The 12,652-nt window shown below is 55.7% G+C and overlaps 1 protein-coding gene across 1 annotated transcript; it reads right to left on the reverse strand.

Annotated features, from left to right (window-relative positions):
• Positions 1-5,295: 5,295 nt before the first annotated feature.
• Positions 5,296-11,528, reverse strand: LOC310923728 (class I histocompatibility antigen, F10 alpha chain-like). Its single transcript, XM_083885648.1, has 8 exons — positions 11,444-11,528; positions 7,589-7,852; positions 6,950-7,225; positions 6,460-6,732; positions 6,271-6,378; positions 6,138-6,173; positions 5,997-6,018; positions 5,296-5,452 (listed from the first exon to the last, which is right to left on the reverse strand). The coding sequence occupies exons 1-8, from the start codon at positions 11,517-11,519 to the stop codon at positions 5,335-5,337; spliced, it is 1,173 nt and encodes a 390-aa protein (XP_083741774.1). The 5' UTR covers positions 11,520-11,528; the 3' UTR covers positions 5,296-5,334.
• Between the last annotated feature and the right edge of the window lie 1,124 nt (positions 11,529-12,652).

The following is a 12,652-nucleotide window of genomic DNA, read 5'->3' on the forward strand; positions in this document are numbered from 1 at the left end:
TTCTGGGTGGAGTATATCCACCAGTCGGTCAATAACACCAGTTTGCAAAAGCCTAGTAACGGCAGAAATAAAATCTTTAGGCTTACAATCAATACCCCATTTCTTATGTAACTGCAATACGACCTTCACAAGGGCTTCCATCCTCCTCGCTGGTCCGGGACTGTCCTCCCCGCCGGGCTGGTCCAGCCGCTCTGGCTGCCTACCACCTGTCCAGACGAACTTCCTGAGTTTCAGCACCACATGTTGCCTCCTCCAAGGTGTGGCGGCCTGGTTCAGGAACAAGATGGCAACCACCCCAGGTTACTCGGGCCAAGAGCTCACAGACACCAATGTGGTGGATGGCAAATGGCGTTTATTCTCAAGTTGCATAGCGATATATAACCTGCGTTCATGTCGTCACTTCCGTCTGCTTACATAACTAGCCTGACTGTTGGCTAACTTGACATAACAGACAGCAACATTTATGGGGGGAAGGGTGGCCCTATCTTACCGTACAGCACGATATCTTCAGGTCCATGGAAAATCCACCAGGGTAGAAAACTCCTCCACAGGGAACTCAGGGAATGCTCACCACACTGCTGTGACTTTGGTCTGCTCTCTGGCTGCCCCACTTTGGGCACCACTCTGTCGCGGTGCCTGCCTGTGTCGCTCGCCTCGGCCAGCCCTGGCAACACGGCAACACGGGGGATTCTTCAGAATCACAGCTATGGTGCAAGTGAATGAAGAGATGGGACTCCTGAGGATGAAGCAACTGGGCTTTATTGAAGGGGTCCTTCACCCAGGGCCGTGCCTCAGAAGAGACCCAGAACACCTGGGTGCAGCAGCTTAAAAGGGTAGGCGTAGCTCAGGGCAGGGCAGAACATGGGACCAATAGGGAACAGGTAGGGAGTGGCTCAGGGTATAACAGACACATACAACAACAAATCATATAGAACTGGGAGGGGAACTCCTGTATCCTGTCCAATCACACACCATGTAACTGCACAAATGAAAGGCAAAAACTGAAACAAAATGCTGATCACGCTTAAAACCGGCCAGGCCACCACCTTCAGACCCAGGGTGCCACGCAGAAAATAAAGCCGGTAGCAAAACCTGACAGAACAAGCTACCAATGCATAAATGAAAAGGGAAAAACACCAACAAAATGAACATAAATATCCACGAGGGCGCAGTCTTCCCAGGGAGAGACTAAACAAGCACCCCCCCGCAGGGGCCACGCAACCTAAGCCATTCAGGCTGGAACTGCCTGATGCGTCCCTAAAGTGTGGTGCAAAGCGCCCTAAAGACGCACAGTGCCATAAGACTGAGTCTCCCAAAGCGTGCCCACAGCAGGGCGACACTCACCTAAGCTCTGGTGACGTGGGTTGAAAGGCGGCGTGTGGGGGGCTCCTCCACTGAGGAGAACTTCCCTGGTGCTGGAAAGCTGCTCTCCTCTTCTGTCAGGAGCACACCCTACTAGAGGGCTGCTTCTACTGGCTGCACGTGAAGTGCTGAAGGCTCCGGAACGCGCTGGAGCGACAGTCTCTCAAAAAGCCTGGAGCATGGGGTCCGTCGATTCGCGGGCCGACCATGTCAGCCCCCACGTGGCTTCGGTGACAGGCAGTGTGGCAGCCCCACGTTTGGCACCAATCTGCGGCGCTGCGTGTCCTCCAACGCTCGGCCAGCCCCAACACGCCCCCACAGGGTCTATGGTCAGTGGGATCTTGGCGCCGACCAGTCCTGCTGTGATGGTAGAGGAAGAAAGACGGGACCCTCAAAGGCTTAACTAGAACTTAGGTTTATTGGGCAGGAGGGAGGGAGCCCTCACCCGAAGACCAGTGCCTCAGAGAGACCCTGAATCTCAAGGGGGAGAGGGTTTTATACAGTGGGTGGAACTCAGGGTGGGTAGACATACAACCAATGGGGTATAACTGGGGAGTGTCTGCTGGCATAACATGCATTGGCATCAATCAATGAAGAGGAGGTAGGAGGGGAAAGCTTGCAACCCAGCCAGTCACCAGAGATCTCCCATCGAAGCTTCTGGACCTGGGGGACAGGTCCTGGAGTGACTGACAGGGTAGGAGGGTTTCCTAACATGTGCTGGACAGGTACCCAAGGAGGGAAAGACAAACCAATGAGGGGCTGTATCTGGGGAAGGCTGGGGGAGAAGCTTACAACTTGTAACAAAAGGGGAACTAAAACTAGAACTGCACTGAACCGGGGTACAAAGAACAAGTGTCTTACAATAAAACTCATTATGAAAGTCACACCACCACAGGGTCTCGGCCGCCCGGTGTCACTGAAGGAGCCACAGCGAGGGACGGGCGGGGCGCGGCCCCATCGAACCCCTCCAGCTCCGTGACGAGCGGTGACCCCGCGGGACCGCGCCAGGGCCGGGCGGAGGCGGCAGCCGGAGCTGGGGAAGCGGCTTTGAGCGGCGGAGACGAGCGGGGTGTTCCCAACCAGCTCCGCTCAGCCCTCGGGCACTGGGCTGGGGTCGCCGTGAACTTTCCAACCCCGGCCGCGGGTCCCACTGCCGCCTCCTCAGGCCCAGGAGCCCAGAAACTCCAGGAAATCGATCCCAGGCACTAAAAACCCTTCTCGTGCACAGCGAGGGCCGCGGAGGGTCCTTATGAACTCCCATCCCCTCAGTCCCCCCGGGCACCGCGGGGCATTAGCGCAGCTCCCGCGGCTGTCCCGGCACCGGCTGCTGCCACAGGGCACGGGCTTGTCACACTTGGGTATTAAACGAATTTGAGGAGGAGGAGGACAGCCTTAGAACCCAGGGCTTTTCCCGTGGGAACTTGGAGCTGCACGAGGGGGATAAAGGATTCCCTGCACACACCGATGGCCCCGGCAGCGGCTCTGCCCTGCCAAGAACGGGGCTGTGTTTGGGAGAGGTGGGATGGCTGGGATGGGCTCTGCAATGAGACAGCCACATGTTGGCATGAAGAGCTTGGGGCGATGGGGTTACTGAGGAGCTTTTGGGGCACCTTCCAGTCCTGAGAGATGAGTTACTGGCAGGGGGGGACACCTGGCTCTGACACTGGAGTGGGGCCCGTATTAGGGAAGGATGTATGTTGGGGGTTAGATTTCTTTCTTTTTTACTTACAGAATTCTTTCCCATGAGTTGCTACAAGACTAATTACTGGGTACTTACGGGCACTTAAACTAACTTCTGGGTATAGAACAGAGGGGCCAAAGGAGAGCAGTTGTAGCACCTGGCTACACTTCTTTTTTTTCTCTGGGAGATTCTCTTGAGGGGGAAGATTCTGCGAGTGTTGGGGCAGGAAAAGGACGGGGGCTGGGGGCAGCTACACCGTCTCTTACTCTCAGTTTTCAGAGAGAGGACGGCCAGGCTGCTGCTTGCTGCGGGAGGAGTTCACTGTAACCACCAAGTCTGGTCCTGGGAAATCTACCACCATCTGCTCGTGTGCCCAGGAATTCTGAGCTCACCTCCTCCTGTCCTGCTGGAGCTGGGCCAGCCCTGCCCCTCCATTGCTGCTTCTTCAGGTTGCTTGGAGGCTTTTCTGTACACTGTGGGCTCGCACCCCCTGCCTGCTGAGACCTTCTGCATTTTCAGCCACAGCTCCAGAGTTCCTTATCCATCCCTTCCATCCCTTCAGCCACAGCTCTGGAGTTTCTGATCCATCCCTTCCATCCCTTCAGCCACAGCTCCGCAGTTTCTGATCCATCCCTTCCATCCTTTCAGCCACAGCTCCGCAGTTTCTGATCCATCCCTTCCATCCCTTCAGCCACAGCTCCGCAGTTCCTGATCCATCCCTTCCATCCCTTCAGCCACAGCTCCGCAGTTTCTGATCCATCCCTTCCATCCCTTCCCGGCTCGGACAAAGCCGCCATTCCCGCGCGCTCCCCGAGCCCGCCCCACAGCGCCCCCTGCAGCCGCGGGGGGATCATCGCACCTGCCCCGCCCACCGGGAGCCACCAGCGCCCCTGCTGGCCGTGCCCGGAACTGCACCAAAGGGGAAAGTGCCGCGCTCAGGGAAGCTGTTCCTGGGTTCTGCTTCTGTTTATTGTTAATGCTGTGCTTGGTGTTTGTTTGCCTGGTTATACACACCAGTAAAGAACTGTTATTCCTATCTACTTACCTCTGCCCAAGAGCCCCTTTATTTACAAATTATAAATTGTGAATTAAATTTGAATTAAATTATAATTCAGAGGAAGAGGGTTTGGCTTCTCAATTCCAAGGGAGGCTCTGGCTTTCCCTGGCAAACACCTGTCTTTCAAACTGAGACAACACCATTCTCTGAGTTAGTTTTAATATAAAAGTTAGTTCTAATAGTTATAATATAAAAGCATTTCAGCATTATGTAGTCTCTGTTTTAATATTTCGCTAAGGCCTAGGACATAAAATTGATTTATTGCAATGTCATTTCTGTAGACTATACAGTGCACACATAAACTGATAGGTTATGTTTCATCAAAAGGAACTGAAAGGAATTATAAATTGTATTGTATCAAAATCATTGTGATCAATTACAATATGCAAAAGTCTATACATGAATGCAAAAGCCAGTATTTTGTCATTTATGTTGTCATTTCTATTGTAATTTATATTGTCATTTCTACTGTAATTTATAACCTGGGTCGGCTTCCTCTCCTGCAAGGCACTGAAGGGGGCTCATTCACCCCCTGCCCCCACGTCTCTGAGTGTCCCCAAGTGTCTCTAAATATCGTTGAGTGCCCCCGAAATGTCCCCATTGACGTCATCCTATGAATTCTCATCAGGATTTGGGATAGTTTCAGTCAAAATTCCCAGAAAATTCCCCAAATTTGTCTCAAATACCACGTGGGGAGGGGACAAGTGACACCAGCCATGTCCCCGATGGTGTCACCGCCCCGATGACGGGACGTCGCTGTGCCCGCAGCAGCCTTGGGATGTCCTCGATGGCTCTTTGGCAATGCTCGGTCACTGGGGTCATCGTGTGTTGAGTTTTTGGGGTGTCCTCACTGAAGACAAGGGCGATGGGCAGTTGTAAAAGCAAAGTCCTTTATTGCACAGCTAAATCAGCCTCATGGAGGCAGAGGTTGTCACAGCTCAAGCCAGTAAAGTCCCCATGGCCTCAGCAGGAGCGGTGGCATCTTATCAGCAGCAGTGTGCAGGAAGCCTTCTCATATAAAGTTTCATACAGAGCATCAAGTTTCATAACACAAAGTACATAAAGTTTCTGATACAGTCTACCACTTGGCCAGCATTTAACGAACCCCATGAAGATGTATCAAGCCTGAGGGTTGGCCTGAAACCTCCCAGAGTGGCTTCATAATATTTGCAAGAGGGCTCTTGCATTGGGAATATCTGGGCTTTAAAATATTGGAAAACAGGAAACTGACTCATTAGCAAGAGCTGTGGGGTGGGTGGGAGCAGCAGGATGAGCTCTGCCGGCAGCTCTTGGCTTTCCTGGGAAGAGGAAGGGGCTGGATCCAGCTCCATGGATTGCTCAGGCAGTGACTCCTGCTGGGATGAGAGAGGGTCACGGTGTCACCCTGTCCCTGTCCCCATCCCACAGGATGGACCTGGCTGGAGCCCATGGAGAGCGGGAGCTGCTCCGAAATCCTACCTGAACCTGCCCCAATCCTCCCTCAATCCTGCTCCATCCATCCCAACTGATTGCACCCCATCCATCCTGTCCCAATCCCTCTGTGGAATCCCAACCTGATCCCACTCAATCTATCCCAACTAATCCCACATTGGAATCCTGCCTTCATCCAGAATCCTACCTGATTCCACCCCGTCCCTCTTGCCTCAGTCCTGCTCCATTCCATCCCACCTGATTCTTGTCTAGAATCCAGCCCTGATCCTGCTCCATCCATCTTTCACCAATCCTGCCCCATCCATCCCACCAGATCCCGCTCCAGAATCCAGCCCCAATCCCACTCTACAATTCCATCTGATCCTGCTCTGGATCCCTGCTCTGATCCACAATCCCTCCCTGATCCCAGTCCATCCATCCTGCCCCGATCCCTCTCTGGAATCCCACCCTGATCCCACTCCACACCTGCAGTTGTCCACATCTCTTCCTGCAGAAAAAGAAGATCCATGAGATTCCAGCACAGATCACACACCAGGATTAACCCCAGGATCCATCCTGGGATCTGCACAGAGGGGATCCAGAGCTGGATCCACCACTGGGACTCACCGGCTGCCATGTTGTATCCATCCCTGTCCCTCCTCCCTGTGGAAAAACAGTGGGATCAGCGTCAGTGGCACAGGATTCCTGAACGGTGCTGGGTGGATCCGTGCCCCTTCCCGACCCCCATCCCGTGTGTTACCGGATTGGAGCTTCCAGACAATGAATCCAATGAGGACAGTGAGGATGAGGATGGCAGCGATGATGGACACAGCGACCACCACGGTGAGATTCCCACCAGATGTCGGCTCTGGGAAATGCGGGATGGTGAGGAGGGGAAGGAGAATCCCCATCTGGGAATTCCCAATAACTCCCACATTGCCAGCCTCACCCCAAGCGAAGATCCCGGGCTCCAGCATTCCGGGATGCTCCACCCGGCACCGGTACTGCTCCCGCTCCTCCGGCAGCGCCTCGATCCTGGCCCAGGTGTGGAAGGTGCCGTCGCTGTTGGGAACGATCCCGCCCCACTCCGTCTCCTGATCCCACATTTCATCCCCCTTCAGCCAGTTGACTGCAATGGTCCTGGGGTAGAATCCGTAGGCGTGGCAGGACAAGATCAGCGTCCCGTGTTCCTCTTTTCTGGACACATGGACATCAGGGGGCTCTGGAATGGGATAACGGTGAGGTGCATCCATGGAATTCAAAGGGAATGGGATGGGGGTGGGATCTGCCCATGGAATTCAAAGGGAATGGGATGGGGGTGAGATGTGTCCATGGAACGCCTACTGGAATGGGATGAGGGTGAGATCTGCCCATGGAATTCCCACAGGAATTACCGTGTTCTCCAATCCTCCATTCCCAAATCCCAAATTCCCACCCACCTTTGCGCTCCAGCTCCTTCTGCCCGTATCTGACATATTTCCGGAGCCATTCCGGGCACACGTGCTTCAGGTAGTTTGTCCAATACTCAGCCGCAATCCCCACATGTTCCCAGCGCCTCCTGGTGATCTCAGCAGCGCCGTCGGCCGCCACAAATCTCCCGGATCCCAGATCAAAGGAGATGAAATCCTGCCCATCGTAGCCATCCCGGAAAGATCCACGGACACTCCCGTCAGACAGGAGGTCACAGCCATAAAGCCGCAGCAGTGTGTGGAGACCTGGGGGGATTGTACCCACAGAGACCCATGGAATTGTGTCTCAGCCCCACAGAGCCCCATTCCAGCCCTATGGAGCCCCAGAGTCTGATGGAGACCCACAGAGCCTCATCCCAGCCTCTTGGACCCCATGGATGCACATCCCAACCCCATGGGATGGAACCCCAGGGATCCCAACCTGGCCCAACAGATCCCATCCCAGCCCTTGAATCCATGTCCCAAGCCCATGGACCAAAAGAAATCCCATACCATCCTAATAGATTCCCATCTCAGCTCCTTGAAGCCCTGTGAACCCACATCTGAGAACTATAGATCCCATTCCAGCCCCACAGATCCCATCCCAGCCCCACAGATCCCCCCACGCACCCCTGCTCTGCTTGTACTCGTCCTGCAGTTTCTCCAGGTTCCAGGCAGCCACGTGGTGGCTCCTCTCCATGATCTGGGTCTGGAGATCCCAATATCCCGGCTCGGCTCCATCCTTCATCCACTGTGTCAGCGGCTCCGCCCGGCCCCGCTCGCTGTCGTAGCGCACAAAGGGGATCCCATCCACAAACCCAATGGACATGAACTGGGGGACCCCCGGGCTGGGCTCTGACACTGCCACTTCCAGGTAACGCAGGGAGTGGAGAACTGGGGGGACACAGAGATTTGGGGGGTTGAGAGGTCATGGATCGTTGGGAAAGATGGAACAGGAAGGACTTATGGATATGATTGTATGGTAAGAAATACTGCAGATGTAAAACTTGCGAGTGCAATAGAAATGAAAGCCAGCTTTGACAGGTAGGCATGGGAGGCAAGAAAACGGTGATTAGCTGGAGATGGGTTGAAGGACAGGAAAACAAAAGGACTCAGGAATGTAGCCCTTCCACCTGCCAAGGCATCAGGGAGAAAACAGATAAGAAAAATAGTCATTAGAGTTTAGAATATAAAATGACATGGTAATGTAGTAGTTCTCATAGGCTGCATGCAAAGTTTGTAGGTTTTGGATCTCACGCCAGTTGGTCACTGTAAATTAGAATATTCAACACAAAAAGAGATATAATGGATTGTAACAAGAGGATCACTCTCTTGCTTCTGCTTTTTCCCCTACACTGTCTTGCCCTCTCTTGCTTGCTCTTGGTCTTGCTTTTCCCCCACGCTTTTTCCGCCCTCTTTTCCCCTACTCTCTTGCTTGCTCTCTTCCCCCTACTCTTCCCCCGCTTCTACCCCTGAGCTCTCTTCTACCCTCTCTCCCCTCTCTCTCTCGGGGCTTCCCTCCAGCCCAGGCTGGTGGCTGAAGGCAAAGCCCTCTTTACCCACCACCCTTGTAATAAAGCCACGTGTTTCTAGAATATCTCAGCTCTGCAGAGCTCCTTGTCCCTGCCGTCCATGGATGCTACTACAATGGATCAATGAAAGGGGAAATGAGGAGAGCTGGGAAGGGGTTTGGGGATCCCAGGGCCAAGGAAAGGGTTTGCAGGGCTGGGAGAGGTGGGATGGACAAGAAAGGGCGTGTAGGGGGGTCCCAGTGTCCAGGAATGGGGGCTCAGGGGTTCCAGGGTTATGGAAGGAGAAGGAGGAGGTGCAGGTGCAGAAATTTTTCCGTGGAAGGCAGGGACAAGGAACTTTGCAGACCTGAGATGTTCTAGAAACACGTGACTTTATTATTACAAGGGTCATGGGCTGGAGCAAAGCCCTAAAGAGAGAATGGGGAGAGAGAGATAGAAGAGAGCTAAGGGGTAAAAACGGGGCAGGAGCAGGGGAAAAACGTGGGGAGAAAACAGGAGAAAGGGAGGTGAGAGAGAGGAGAGGGGATTGGCCGAGAGGGTAAGAGAGCTAAGAGAAGAGAAGTAAGGGAAGAGGGGTGAGAGGGCCAGAGAAGAGGGTAGGAGAGCCAGGAGAAGAGAGTGATCCTCTTGTTACAATCCATTATATCTCTTTTTGTGTTGAATATTCTAATTTACAGTGACCAACCGGCGTGAGATACAAAACCTACAAACTTTGCATGCAGCCTATAAGAAATACTACATTACCATGTCATTTTATATTCTAAACTCTATAGACTTCTTTCTTATGCACTTGTTCCCTTGTTTTCCTGTCTTCAGCTCATCACTGTCTTCCTGCCTGCCATGCTCACATCTCGAAACTGGCTTTCATTCCTATTTCACTCAGGTTTTACATCTACAGTATTTCTTACCATGCAGTCATATTCATAAGTCCTTCCTGTCCCATCTTTCCCAACATGCAGGGACTGGGAGAGGTGGCATGGGGGTTCCAAGGGATCCCCAGTCCCAGGAAAGGGGGTCCAGGAGTCCCCAGTGCCAAGAAAAGAGGAGTCAAAAGGTGGGAACAACCGAGAATAGAAGGGTCGGGGGTCCATGATGCAGAGGAAAGGGGGGACTGAGAGCTGAGAAAAGCAGGAATAGGGGTTCAGGGGGATCTCAGACTAAAGGAAAAGGAGCGTCTAGGGATTTGGGCAGCCAGGAAGGATGGGAAACGAGGTGCAGAGAAGGACTGGTGCAGGAAAAGGGGGGGCAGGGGGATCTCAGTGCCCAGGGATGGAAATTCAGGGGGGTCCCAGGGCCCAGAATCCCCCCAGGGACCCTCCCAGGCCCCCTGGGACCCCCCATGCAAAGGGTGCAAAACTGGGGGGATGCAGAGATTGGGGGGTCTGGGGGCGTCCAAGGGTCAGGAAGCAGAACCAGGAGAGCTGGGAAGGGTCCAAGGTTCAAGGAAGGGGCTGGGAGAGGCGGGATGGGGGATCCAGGGGGTCCCTGTGCCCACAAAAGGGGGGTCCGGGCGTCCCTGGTTGTTGGGAAAGATGGGACAGGAAGGGCTTGTGGGTATAGTTGCCTGGCAAGAAATACTGGAGATGTAAAACCTGTGAGTGATATAGACATGAAGGCCAGCTTTGAGATGTGATCATGGCAGGCAGGAAGGCGGGGATTAGCTGGAGATAGGCTGAGAGATAGAAAACAAAAGGACACAAGGGTGTAGCCCCTCTCCACCTTGACAAGGTATCAGGGAAAAAAGTACATAAGTAGTCTTTAGAGTTTAGAATAGAGGATGACATGGTAATATAGTAGTTCTCATAGGCTGCATGCAAAGTCTGTAGGTTTTGTATCTCGCGCCGGCTGGTCACTGTAAATTAGAATATTCAACACAAAAGGAGATAGAATGGATTGTAGTAAGGTCCTGTCTCCCTCTTACCTCTCTGACCCCTCCCCTCTTACCTGCCCTAGCTCTCTCAGGTCCCTTACCTCCCTTCCCCCTGTTATCTCCCTTACCTCATACTGTTTCTATCTCCCTCTCTCTCGGGGCTTCCCTCCAGCCCAGGCTGGTGGCTGAAGGCAAAGCCCTCTTTACCCACCACCCTTGTAATAAAGCCACGTGTTTCTAGAATATCTCAGCTCTGCAGAGTTCCTTGTCCCTGCTGTCCACTGATGCTCCCACACCCGGTGTTGAGGGAACTGGGGTCTGGGAGCCGGGAAAGGGTTATGGTTAGGGTTAGGGGAATGGGGGTCCAGGGTCCTGGGTCAGGGAAAGGGGGTCTGGGGCTGGGAGAGGTGGGCGGATCCCGGAGGCGCAGCCTGGGCAACGGGAAAGAGAAAGAGACCGAGGGAACGCGCTGGGGGAGGGGACGGGGCAAAGGGGGAATTCCAGGGAATTCATCTGGATCCCATTGGATCCCCCTGAGACCCCCCTGAGACCCCTGGGACGGCCGGGACCCTCCGGGACCCCGTTTGGGAAGCGGCGGGAGCGGAAAACGGGGGGACACGGAAAGTTGGGAGATCTGGGGGTCCGAAGGTCAAGGAAAAGGGCGGGTCTGGGGTCTGGGAAAAGCGGGATGCCCGAAAAGGGGGTGCAGGGGGGTCCCAGGGCACTGACGAGGGTGCGGGGGGGTCCCTGTGGCCGAAAATGGAGATTTAAGAGTGTCCCAGTGCCCAAAAATGGGGCTTCAAAGGGAGTTTCCTTCCCCAAATTCGGGGTTCAAGGGGGTTCCGGTGCCAGAAAACGGCGGTTCAGGGGGTGCCGGTTCCCAGGAATGGGGGTCCGGGGGGATATCGGTGCCCGATAAGGGGGTACAGGGGGGTCCCGGTGCTGGGGAAGGGGATGGAGGGGGGTCACAGGACCCAAACTGGGGCTCAGGGAGGTTCCTGTGCCCAGAAATGGAAGTTCAGAGATGTCCCGGTGCCCGGGAATTGCCGTTAGGGTGGTCCCGGTTTTGGGGTTCCCACTCACCTCTCGTGGCGCCCCCAGGGTCCCCCAGGAGCCCCAGGAGCCCCAAGAGCGCCCCCAGACCCAGCGCTGGAGCCATCGCGCTGCTCCGCTGGGCCCCGCCCCCAGAGCCGCCTCCCGCCCCGCCATTGGCGCAGCTACTCCGTGCTCGCCAATGCTGAGCTCATCTGTTAGTGACGTCATCAGTCGCCGGGCAGATCCCGATCTCGCAGGTTGGGACGCGGAAGCGAAAGAGACGGAGAGAGGGCGGGGGGAGAGGACGGGGAATTCCAGAGAATACGTCTGGGGGCATCGGTGCGGGATAAGGGGGTACAGGGGGGTCCCGGAGTCAAGGAAAAGCGGGGGTTGGGGTCTGTCAGAGGAGGAGGGCCGGGAAAAGGAGTGGGGGGCATTGGTGCTGGACAAGGGGGTACAGGGGGGTCCCGGTGCCCGGGAATTGGGGGTTCAGAGGGTTCCGGTCCTGAACATGGGGGTTCGGAGGGTCCCGGAGATGGGGAAGGTGGTCCCGGTTCCTCCAAAACGAAGATTCAGGGGAGTCCCCGTGCCCAGGAATGGGGGTTCAGGGGGGTCCAGGTGCCAGAAAATGGCGTGAAGGGGATCCGGAGCTGGGGAAGGGGGTGCAGGGGGGTCCCCGCTCACAGGAATGGGGGTTCAGCGGGTCCCGGTGCCCGGGAAATGGGGTTCAGGGACGTCCCTTCCCGGGTTCTGGGGTTCAAGGGATCCCGGCACCTGAAAATGGAGGTTCAGGGGGGTCCCGGAGCCCCGAAATGAACGTTCAAGGGGGTCTCTGTGCCCAGGAAGGGGGTTCGCCCAGAAATGGAAGCGCGGTGGGGTCCCCGTGCCCGGGAATGGCGGGTCAGGGGGGTCCCGGGGCGGGGCTTGGCCCCGCTCCGCCCAATCAGCGCGCGAGATCCCGCAGTGACGGCAGAAGCAGCCAATGGCGGCGGGCGCGGGGCGGGCTGTGCACACGGCACGGAGCCGCCTCCCTTTCCCTGCACTCGGCACCGCTCGGAAACCTCGGCTGAGGAGCGGCCCCGGCGCTGGGCCCGGCCCGGGCTGGAGGCCAAGGAACCGCTGCTGCCCCGAACCGCCGGGAGCTCGGGGGGAGCGGGGCCTGAGGGCGCGGGGAGCTGCGGCTGAGGCCGGGATGGAGCAGGACCCACTGCAGCCCCGGCAGGAGCCCAGGCGGGAGCAGGGGGTGCCGGGGAGAGG

The sequence above is a fragment of the Zosterops lateralis genome, assembly GCF_965231275.1.
Source record: "Zosterops lateralis genome assembly, contig: HAP1_HAP1_SCAFFOLD_237, whole genome shotgun sequence".
NCBI classification, from domain to species: domain Eukaryota; kingdom Metazoa; phylum Chordata; class Aves; order Passeriformes; family Zosteropidae; genus Zosterops; species Zosterops lateralis.

Bases quoted from the DNA above. Each gene is read 5' to 3' on its own strand.
- LOC310923728 (XM_083885648.1), bottom strand. From the start codon at position 11,519: ATGGCTCCAGCGCTGGGTCTGGGGGCGCTCTTGGGGCTCCTGGGGCTC. The intron at 7,853-11,443 runs GTGAGTGGGAAC...GTGTCCCCCCAG, and splicing joins CCCTGGGGGCGCCACGAGAG to TTCTCCACTCCCTGCGTTAC. The intron at 6,733-6,949 runs GTGGGTGGGAAT...ATCCCATTCCAG, and splicing joins GAAGGAGCTGGAGCGCAAAG to AGCCCCCTGATGTCCATGTG.